This window comes from Ovis aries, chromosome 1, assembly GCF_016772045.2.
Source record: "Ovis aries strain OAR_USU_Benz2616 breed Rambouillet chromosome 1, ARS-UI_Ramb_v3.0, whole genome shotgun sequence".
Taxonomy (NCBI): Eukaryota; Metazoa; Chordata; class Mammalia; order Artiodactyla; family Bovidae; genus Ovis; species Ovis aries.
In genome coordinates, this window is record NC_056054.1 from 273549982 (window position 1) to 273561588 (window position 11607).

Here is an 11607-nt window from a genome sequence, read left to right on the forward strand (position 1 = left end):
GCAGAGATCACAATGATAAAGCAGGAAGAGAATGCTTTGAAAAATGAACAAAATGAAAACTAGCCCCTGGACCACCAGGGAAGTCCCCCAAGTACCTTTTTAACCCCTGTTTTGCTCATGCGGACACCGAGGCTCAGAGATGTTTAGCAGCTTTCCCAAGGTCACAGAGCTGTTCTGAGTGGGTTGAAATGGAAACACAGGTTCCTCCCACTCTGCTCAGTTCCTCTCATCCTTTTTTCACAGTAGAGCTGTGCTTCTCAATGAAGGGCAAAGGGTGGGGGGAGCTATTTTGCCCCTCTCCCAGGAGACCTTCTGCAACATCTGGAGACAGTTTTGTTATACCTGAGAAAGGTACTCTTGACTTCTAGAGGGCAGAAGCCAGAGATGGTGCTTGATTAGTTTCCCAAGGCTGCCAAGACAAATGGCCACAAAAAAGATGGCTTAAGACAACAGAAATTTGTTGTCTCTAAATTTTGAAAGCTAGAAGTCCAAAATCAAGGTGTTGCCAAGGCCGTACACCTTCTGAAGGTTCTAGGGAAGACGCTTTCCTTGCGTTTCATGGCTCCCAGCAATCCTTGGCATTCCCTGCCCTTAGCTTTGCCATTCCAGTCTCTTCCTCGTCACATGGCCTTCTTCCCTGGGTCTGGTGTGGCTTCTCCTCTTTGTACAAGGACACCAGTCGTTTGATTCAAGGTCAACCCTAAATCCCAGATGACTTTATCTCAAGATCTGTAACTAATTGCATCTGCAAAGATCTGTGTTTCAAACAAAGTCACTTTCTGAGGTTCCGGATGGATATGAATGTTCAGGGATGCTTTTCAGCTGCCACACTATTAAGCACCCTTCAAGGACAACCTCCCACAGCACATATTTATTTCAAAATATCACAGCGCTGAGGTTGGGAAGCGCTGCTTCAGAGAGAGGCATTTCTTCTCTGGGAAATAAGGAGAATGGTCCCTGCCAATCACAAAAAGGGTCTCAGAGCAGCTTCAAGTCCAGAGACCAGAGGCAGTTACTCTTATTAATCCCATTTTACAGAGGTGGAAACTGAGATGTTCCCAAAACCAAGACCACTAGGCCAAGATCATTTAGCTACTGGGGTCATGAAGCTGTCACTCAAGACCAGAGCTATCTGTACATGGACCCCAAGGCTTTTCCTGCCAAGAGTGAGCTCTCAGGTGCCAAAGCTCTGAAGAGAAATGTGGGCCGAAACCCCTTCTTGGTGGAGGAGCTAATTCTGTAAATCAGCAAGTGACTTGTGAGCCACCGAGTCAGAGTAAGTCTACAGCAAGAAGGAGCCCTGGAATCTGGTCCATTCTTTTGTTTTACAGTTGAGGACACTGAGTCTCACGCAGAGCAGATGGCTGGTCCCACAGGACACATGTCCCAGAGGCGGTGGCAGGTCAGAGAGAGAACCTGGGTTCCCCCAGTTCGACCTCAGGGCCCTTGGCGCGACGCCGCAGCACCTCTCAGGGGAACCTGAGTGTAAACGGGCTGATGGCTAACTCTCCCCCAGCCGCCACCTTCTAGCTGGGCCTGGACAAGAGAAGCTGAGCTGTTCAGGCCCCAAGCTGGTCGGGCAGGTGACCTGTGCGACAGAGGAGGTGAGGGCTAGGCAGTCAACTCCCATAATTAAAAAAAGGAAAGGAAACCCATTACTCAGATGCTCTGAGGAAAGCGCCTCCAGGACCTACGTCTTCCCGATGGCCTCTGGGCTCCTGTCACAGGGGAGGCAGGGCGTGGGGGAGCCCCACCCAGGCCCACGGCCTTCCCTCAGGACGCTCGTCCCTGCCGTTGACCTTCCCTGGGCCCCGCTCAGCTCTCAGGAGGACACACAGGAGTGTTGTCTTCCCCGGGAACCGCCCCCACCACACACACACACATCCTGCGTATTAAACTCGACAGCCGAGAACCTGCTTCCTGGACGACCACAGAGAATCTGGAGGCCTTTTGGTGGTGGGGTCGCCCTGTATATTCCACCCCAATACAGAGGATCTTGGAAAACCAGCCAGTTCTGTTTGGGCACAGAAGGCAGCCTGGTTTCAACTGTCAACAGTAAGGACGCGCCTACAGGCCCCTCACAGAGGAGACGAGTTCAGCCCAGAGTCACAGTGAGGTAAGAAAGCCCCAGTCTGGCAGGTAGGCCTCTCCAGGTAGGACGGCCATCATCAGCACATCCCCTACCCTCTTGGTGGGCCGAGACCCCCATGCCAGGTCTGAGACCCCGAACGTCCTTCCTGGAGCATGTAGCCCCCAGACAGAGCTACCGGCTGCAGCAGGAAAGCTCCAGGGCTTTCTCCAGGCTCCTCAGAAAGACGCCAAGAAGGCCAGGTGAGTGGGGGCAGGATGCCTGGGGAGGCCCAGAAGGGGAAGAGCCCGTCCCAGTCCCATTCACAGTCCCTTCTTTTCTTTCCTCTCTGTTTTCAGATCTGGTTCCTGGTGCAAACCCCCCAGCAGCCACCAGCCCCGCCACCCCACAACCTTCAGCTGTCTCACCTCCCAGCACACGCCTCCCACTTGTGCGTGTGCTAGTTGCCCTGGAGACCTAAGTGTGGGCTTGGATAGAGTCTAACACACCCAGCGGGGAGATGGAAGAGGGCCAGGTGTATTTTTAAAGCTGGTCATCACGAGAAGAGCCTCCTTCCCTGGTCACGGGGTCCCTGCTTTAGGGACTGGTTCACAAATGCAAAATGGCTAAATGCTGAGCCTCTTGCTGGGCTTTAACCTACTGGATGGTTTAAGCAGAGAGTTATCGTCTCCATTGTATTTCGGACTTCTGTCTTTTGACACAGTCATCTGGCGAGTGTAGACTCTGTGAGATTCTGGAAATAATGAGAGAAAGACTGACGCATCACACACCAGGCGCTTCTTAAAGCTCTTTGTGTTCGTAATTAGCCCACTTAATCTTCACAGCTGCTCTGTGAGTGAAATCCTACTCTGAGCCCCATTTTACAGTTAGGGACACTGAGGCACATAGAGGGTGATTGGTCTGCCCACCACCACGAAGCTAAGGGAGACACAAGATTTGAACCTAAGCAGCATGACACCAGACTCCCCACTCCTAATCGATGGGCCCTTCTGCCTCTGCAACATTGTGCCCAGACAATCCTGATTTGGAAATCTGGCCCTGGCCCTGTGCAACCTCAGGGAAGCGTCTGCACCTCTCTGAGTGGTAGTTCCCCTTTTGGTAATACAGGTTACTAACATCTTGTGAACTTGTCATCAGAAGTCAGGTATGTAAAGAGTCTAGCAGATAAGCAGTGCTCTATGCAAGGTAGCTTTATTGGTGTTTTGGGGCTCCCTTGGCTGGACCCCAGCACTGGTATCGCAGCAGTGGGTGCTGAGCCATAACTGCTACTGTCCAGAGGGGTGGGCGGGCAGGCAACTGCACGAGGGCCAGCAGGACCATGGCTGCTGTGTTAACGAGTCCACTGCCACAGCCCTCAGCAATCACCAGGCCTGCTGGCTTCCAGCTCCTGCCACAAGCCCCTGGACCTATGCCGGAGGGCTTCTCCAGCCATGGATGTCACCTGCGAAGCACGTCCCCAGGAGCTGGTGGGTGAGCATCCAGTCCCCTGTCTCCCTGAGGTCCCAGGAGGTCTGAGCCCTGGCTGCCCCCAGCCGGAGTCTGCTCATGACCTCCCCCAGCATCGACTGCCTTCCCTTCCCTGCCTGGATTCCCAGTGCCCTGCTGGGATCACCCCCTCCCCCGAAACATACCCCTTGCATCCAGATCCTTGCCTCAGGGTCAGCTCTAGAAGTCAAAGTGAAGTCGCTCAAGTCATGTCTGACTCTTTGCGACCCCATGGACTGTAGCCTGCCAGGCTTCTCCGTCCATGAAATTTTCCAGGCAAGAGTACTGGCGTGGGTTGCCATTTCCTTCTCCAGGGTATCTTCCCGACCCAGGGATTGAACCCAGGTCTGCACTGCAGGCAGACACTTTGGATCCCTTGAGAGGGATCCAAATGACGATAGTATCCACACGCCTCTGATCCTGATGTCCTTAAAGAAAGTCCTCAGAAGACCCTTTACCCAGTGGAAACAGAAATTGTGGGAGAAAAAACGATTACTGGCCCCCAAAGAGGTCCAGACTCTAATTCCCAGAACCTGTGAAGTTTGCCTTATATGACAAGAGGAACTTTGCAGGTGGGATTAAACTAGGAAATGTAGGAGAGGGAGATTACCTGAGCGGGCCATGCATGTAATCACACGTGTCCTGACGAGAGAGAGGTCGAGGAAGAGTGGCACAGAGGAGGGAGGCCGTGTGACCTGGGAGTGGCCATAGGAAACGAATGCAGGAACTCAGAGGCAAACGGGTAGCGGTCCTCAAAGCACGGCCCAGGGGCCAGCAGGATTAGCGGCACCTGGCATCTGCAAACCCCCAGGCCCCACTGCAAAAAGTCAGGGGTGGGCCCAGCAGCCTGGCTTAACAAACCTTCCCAGTGACTCTGGTGCTGGCTGTAATGGTTAACCATGGCCAGACATTGGCATCACCTGGGGATCACTCACCACTCACTCTCCATGCCCGATCTTATATATCTCATACCCCAGAGAGTCTGATGCAATTGGTCTGTTGGACCAGGACACTGGGTACCTGTAATACATCCCAGGTGAGTCTCATGTCTCTCTGAGGAGAACCAGTGCTGCAGTTTGAGAACCACTGATCCCGGACGTTAAGTTTCAGACTGAGCTTTGCAGAGTTTGGACTTCTGGGAAAATGCCAAGACGGATAAAGAAGGAGCAAGCAAAGTCCAAAACAGTGGGATGGGGCCAGACAGGGGTCGGTGAGGAGGAAGTCAGCCCAGCTGTGAGACGGGAGCATGTGGTGGGGACTCAAGAGCCGACAGTTGTTTTGGTATCAGGATGTGGGTCAGGATGGCCAGGATGCCCTGGTTTCCAAGAGGTGTTTTGGTTTTTAAGAAACATCAGAAATACAGTTTTAGGGGCCTCCGGAGTTGGTGATGGACAGGGAAGCCTGGCGCGCTGCAGTCCATGGGGTTGCAAAGAGCCAGACACGACTGAGCGACTGAACTGAACGGGAGGCTTCAGTGGTAAAGAATCTCCTGCCTGTCAGTGCAGGAGACATGGGTTCGATCCCTGATCCGGGAAGATGCCGCACGCCCTGGAGCAGCTAAGCCTGTGTGCCACCACTATGGAGCCCACGTGCTGCAACCGCTGAAGCTCTCGCGCCCTAGAGCCTGTGCTCAGCAACCAGAGAAGCCACCGCAATGAAAAACCCTCGCACCAAACTGGCGAGAAGCCCCTTCTCTCCACAACCAGAGGAAAGCTCGCACGCAGCAATGAAGACCCAGCACAGCCAAGAATAAAATAACTTTTAAAAAAGAAATAATTTTTAAATGTTAGCAAAGAAGGCAACTAAATTTTTTTTTTACCTCTTTTTTTTTTTTTGTATTGGTACTGCAACACAAAGGCTGGGTACAGCACCACATGAAGACTGGATGTGGTCCTCAGGCAGCTGGTTTGCTGCAGGGGTCCTTCATTCACCCCTTGGGCCCAGGAGATTAGTCTTCTCAGGAAGACAGCAGGAACTCCATAGGCAGAAAGTATTTTTCTGCTCACTGCTGCATCCCAGCTCCAGGTACGAATTGGGGCTTATTTAGTATTTATTGAATGAATACATTTAAATTTTTGTCTTATAGCAATCCTGTGAAATTATTGCACCCACTTTACAGATGAGGAAATCGGGGCTCACCACAATTATTATGTGAACATCCAACAATCACACAGGATTCAAACTCAAGACCCCCTCAGGAGGGACAACTGTGAGGAGCAAATACACTGCAGCTGTGAAAAAGTCTGGCAAAAGAAGGGTCTGGGGCGCTTGGTACCAGTTATGAGAGCAACGAGAGCAAGCAGCAGGTACCCTGTGAACCGCATTTCAGGAAGACTGGTCACCTGCCTACATCATGACTCATGGACATCACAGGGATTTCTGTTCCTCCTGGAGCTGTTTTTATATGGTTGTGGGTCTGAGGGGACTTCCCAGGTGGTGCTATTGGTAAAGGACCCGCCTGCCAGTGCAGGAGATGCAGGAGACCTGGGTTCCATCCCTGGGTTGGGAAGATTCCCCTGGAGAAGGGAATGGCAACCCACTCAGATATTCCTGCCTGGAGAATCCCACGGACAGAGGAGCCTGGTGGGCTACAGTCCATGGGGTCACAAAGAGTTGGATGGGACTGAAGTGACTTAGCGTGCATGAATGTGCGTGGGTCTGTGGAAAGCAGGCTTGGGTAGGGTGAATGACAGTGTCAGGCTTGACCCAGCTAACCTGGAGAGGAAGTCATCATCTTTCACTCCCACTTCTGTCTGAGCTGAGAGGCATCTACTGCTTCATTAGGAGGCTTAGGGTGGGGTGAAGTGGGCAAGCTGGGACCCCTGGAAGGCCCTCTAATTTAAGAGCCCTCTCTGATTATATTATCCAGAGGAAATATGGGGAGCTAAATCGGAGGAGATGGCTGGGAAGTACATTACAGAACATTAAACAACAGTCGACCAGCTTCAGACACAAATAAATGGCCCATAATCTACTGCCAAGAACACAATCGGTCCCGAGCGGTGGCCTGGCTGGCTTCCAGGCGGGGGAGTGCAGGGCTGGACACCAGTCCTATAGGCTATGAACGCCTGCCCTGGTCCCGTCCCAGCACCCACAGGAGAAGACTGAGGCAGCCAGACAGACCTCACAAGTGTCCCCGTGGCCTCACTTTTCAGGACTGGATGTGGGCCTTCTCTCCATCTTGTTCTGAACCCTGAACCCAAGCATCACCTGGTGAGCTCCTGCCTGCTTGAGAAATCCTGTGATGCAGAAGGGAAGCCACGCGTGTCTCTGGGCAGGGCTGCCTGGTTCACACCCTGGAGAGAATGTCTGTGAAATGCTGGTGCTCTGGCTCCAGAAAGCCTCGTCCCCCACATGCCCTGGTTGATGCCCACCTGACCCAAAGCACACTTTGGCTTAGAGCTTTAACTCCTCTTACAGCACAAATGGGCTTCCCAGAGGATGCTAGCGGTAAAGAACCCTCCTGCCAACGCAGAAGATATAAGAGACACGAGTTTGATCCCTGAGTCAGGGAAATCCCCTGGAGGAGGGCATGGCAACCCACTCCAGTGTTCTTGCCTGGAGAATCCCATGGACAGAGAAGCCAGGTGGGCTACAGTCCATAGGTCAAAAAGAGATGGACGTGACTGTAGTGACTTAGTATACACACACACAAATGACACAGATACCTCTGAAGAGAGATAAACCCGTTCCCTGGCAAGTCATCCACACTTGAGTATGGATTCATCATGTCAATCTTTTGCTAAATGCGCTGACATCCTGAGGAGAAGATGGGAAAGTACGGAGAACACAGACCTGGAGCTGGATTTTTGGAGGCTGGGGTATAGATAGGGCTTTAAAAGCTAGTATCGCTGTTTATCCCTGGCCGTAGCAGATTTGGTCTATGTTGGTAAGAGCCCTGGGATTAGAGTCAGTGGGTAGGTTCCAGGCTCCAGCTCTCCCAACACCAGCTGTGCCATCTTGGGTGGTCACTTAACCTCTCTGAGCCTTCATTGCTCCTGCTGAAAAGCAGGAATGAGACCACACCCATCCCATGGGCTGCAAAAGTTGCAGAGATTGAAGTGTGTGACAGGCCTGTCCTATAAATATCACCATCCTTGAGTCTGTGCCTCCACATTCTAGAAACTCTACAATGATGGAGCCACGGCTGTGGATGGACCCTTGAGCTGAGTGAGTGAACAGACCACCGTGATTCCAGCTGGGCCCGCCAGACCCAAGCCAGATCAGCTGACCCTTAGCTGACCCACAAACACATGAGCTTCAACAATAAACAACTGTTGCTCAGCCACTGAGTGTTATGGTGGTTTATCACCCGGCAAGGACTGAAATAATACACCAAAAGTTAGGGCTTCTGACACTTTCTATTTTAGGGCTATGTTCAATAGAAATTAATATACCTGACATGTCTCTGCCTTCTTAAGCAAAATAAAAGTGAACACAATTTTCACAATCTTCACTGGGCCATTCACGTTCATCACAGTGCCAACCAGTAAACGAGCTGCAAGTCGACGGTGCCTTTGCAGACAACATGCAGAACAGAGGCTCTAGAAATAATTCCAACCTGCTATCCTTTCTGATCCCTTGGTTCTTTACCCTTTCTCTAGTGATCAGTTGTGTCAGCTGTCTCTGTTGTTTGTGTTGTCACTGTGTCTGTTTAAATAGCAGCCCCTGTTAGACCCTAGTCTACGGTGCTCAGCTAACTCACCACCCCCAAGAAGCCTGCCCTCCCAGCCTGCGGGGATGACACCCTTCTAAGCGCTCCCAGGCTTGCAGTGGGGGCCTGAGCTCGTTTCTGGGTACCCACTGCGGGTGCTGCAGTACCGGAACTGCTCATTGGTTGCAGCCTCTTGGATGCCGTTTGCTCCCTTCCTGGGCCTCTCAGGGACCCAGCGATAGGGCTGCCAGGCCCTGACTATCTGCTTCAGAGCACCGGGCTGTGTCTGGGGGTGCAGGAGGCCAGTCTTTCCTGAAGAGAGTGAAGGAAAGGACCAGGCTTCCTCCATCTCGGCCCACCTCTCCCCGGTCCAGCTTGTCTCGTGCCCCGCGTGGCACTGAGCACAGGGCCTGGCACACAGCAGGCACCCTCTGAGCTATGGCGGGTGGAGTGAAAGGGCTTCCTGGTGGCACTTCTCACTGTGTGCACAGGGCCGGGCTTCTTCAGAAGAGTGAGCTTCTGGATACAGACTGTTTCACATCAGATTGCTGGAAAATTGTTTTCAAAAAGTTAAAGTTCTCCTGTGTTTAAGGAACAAGTTCCCATTTCTGAACTGGGCTATCTGGTGACCTGACAACAGGGGCAAGGCAGAGGGACTCCATGGGAGGAAGAAGATGGTTTTTTTGCTCCTTTGAGCTGACACCTCAGTGACTTCCCCTAGAGCAACCCCCATTATTTTACCAAATGTCCAAAGACCACTAGAAGATCTGGATTTAGCAGCTCACAACAAAGGGTCTCTGGACGGGTGGGCTAACCCTTCTTGGTTCCCAGTTCTTCACTCAACCAGGGGCTGACCCCCACGACTGCATCGGGAGCTCCCTTGCCCTGGCTTCCAGTTGGGTTTGGCCCAGGGGAGGCATTGCCAGTAGGTGGCTGGGTTGGAGAAGTGGGTTGGAGTGGTCTGGGCATGCTATCTGCTTTGGGTCAGTCCCAACTCTCCTAGGATCCAGTTCCCGCTTCTCCCTCAAGCACAGGGTGAGAAAGGCTCCTGGGGTTGCTAATTTCTCAGCCTCCCTCCTGGGCTGCCTTACGCCCACCCACACCTCTGGTTATGGTCCCTTCATTCAAGCCTCAGTTCCTTTCTCGTCCACCGTTACCCTGAACTGAACAGTCTATACCAGGTCTCACCTAAGAGACATCTAAGCCATGCTGAGCCTCTCTTGAGGCCCCGGAGTTCAGAAAAAACCCAAGGTTCTCTTCTCTCCAGCTTTCAGAACTTGCTAGCCACTTTGGCTGCCTCTAAATTAAGCCGTGCGAAAGGAAGGCAGACTCCAGCCTGCAGATGAGAAGAGTTTTCACTCCCTCACTGACTCATGCAGTCACCAAATATGTATTGGACACCTCCCCGCTATTTTCCTGGGGAATTAGGAATAGTGGCCAAGATTGTGTAGTGCCTGCCCACCTGGTGCTCACAGTCTAATGCCAACCACCTCCCAGAAGCCAGAGAGCCCCACACACACCCCAGATCAGGGCTGGAACTGAGTTTCCTCGAATCCCGAGACTTCAGCTGATTCTCAAAGGAGTCAAGCTAGGTTGAGAACCACCAAACAGACCAAAGGAACCATCGCACCTCGCTCCTGAATTGGGGAGTGAAGACCTTCTCACTCCCAGAAGCCTGGCGCTTTCCACTTGAATGGGGGGAGAGGCTGAAGACACACACCTGTGGCAGCCTGGCCATCTGCCGTTTCCTGCCCCCCAACATTCTCCACCAGCTCCCGTCCCCTCCTTTAGCTCCCCCGCGTGTTTATAATTCGCCCCACACCCTCCTCTGAGCCCTTCCCTAGGGGCCCACAAACGTTGGCAGCTCAGTATGTCAGCGGAGCGTTGTTATGAATGGACGGGGCTGGGCACTGGGAGGAGCCATGTCCTGCCTCCGGGAAGCCTGCGTCCAGCAAAGTGAGGGACAGGGCGATTCCTGCCCCAACTCGGGCAAGTCTGAGACTCGTGTTGGAGGGCTTGACAGAAACAGCTTTCTCTGCGAAGGGTCAAGGGTGACTGAGGTGAGCTGAGGGGGTCAGTGAGGGTCCAGGCTGCCAAGCCTGGGGTCTGTCTGCATGGCCCACCCCCACCAAGCCCTCAGGAAACATCTGAGTTTCCTCAGAAAGGTTGACACAGGCCGGCCAGTAACCCAATACTTCCCCTGTCCAGGGTTGGGCAGGACAAGGGCACTAGCTTGGAGCCCTCTGGAGAGGTTGCCAGGCTGGGGGCTCAGAGAGCCCCCTTGACCACCCAGCACTTCAGGTGTCCACTCTGCGGCCCCTGACCCCCTCTCCCCGAGAAGCCCCCTTCAGGGAGAAAGTTCGACAGGAAAGGAGACAGCGCTGGAGAGACGGGAGACCTGGTCCCAAGGCTGCAGGGGCCCCGAGACCCCCAAGAGAATCAGCTGGATGCCCCTCACGGCAGGCCAGCCTGCAGGGCAGCGGGCCCCTGTGGGCTGAGTGCCCCCCGCCCCAGGGACAGGGTCAGGGGTGCATTGATGGCTACGTCTGGACTCACTTCCCTCACTTGCATGCTCCCCACAATTCCTGACCGAAACGCCATCCTGCGGGAAGTGAAGCAGTCTGTCCAGGGGTCCCGGGCTCTGAGCAGCTGCTGGGGACAGGCACAGAAGGGGCGTCCCACAAGGACAGCCAGCTGGGACCCCAGGCCACTCCCAGCCAGCCCCCCTCCAGCCCGAGGCGCTGCGGCCAGGCCTCCTCCCTCTCCGGCCAGAGACGACCCAGGGACGACGGAGGGGAGACAGGACAGAGGGGAGACAGGGCAGTTGTGGTCCCGCTTTACCTGCTGAAATCGGGAGCACGCTGGTGAGGAAAGTGGGCTGAGACACGGTGAAGCAGAAGAAAAGCTGAAGATAAATTCCCAGAGTCACTGGATGCAGGACAAGCATGCTGGCTGCGGTCTGGAAAGTGTCAAGTTCTCAAGGCAGGGCTGCAGGGAGCCTGGCTTATCTCCGCTTCGTCTTCCTCTCGCGCGGCTGGCCTCTCTCTCTGCCTCTCTCTCTCCCTCTCTCTGCCTCTCTCTCTCTCTCCCCACCGTCTCCCTCCCCTCTCTCCTTTCCCCATGCCTTTACCAAGAAAGAATGCCAACCATTTCCCACTAAACCTCCTCCGTACTACACAGGGTTATATTTATCTTAACCCGGGATCAAATGCCCATGTTACAATTAAGATATCTGAATTTTCTTTTCTGCAGACTGTGGAGAGATGTCACTGAAGAAGTGACTTAAAAAAAAGGCGGGGGCACTGAAATCTCAAATGTCCCCTAGAAGCGGTCCTCAAGGGCAGACAGACTTCCTGATTGATCATCCACCGGCACCTGC

General features: G+C 53.6%; 1 protein-coding gene across 1 annotated transcript in view; it reads right to left on the reverse strand.

Annotated features, from left to right (window-relative positions):
• The window catches only part of COLQ (collagen like tail subunit of asymmetric acetylcholinesterase), a 65442-nt gene extending 54235 nt beyond the window's left edge, over positions 1 to 11207 (reverse strand). The window contains exon 1 of the mRNA XM_042238606.1: positions 11070 to 11207. Coding sequence (XP_042094540.1) covers positions 11070 to 11175 — 106 coding nt within the window. The 5' untranslated portion in view covers positions 11176 to 11207. The remainder of the gene's footprint in view (positions 1 to 11069) is intronic.
• Positions 11208 to 11607: the final 400 nt, after the last annotated feature.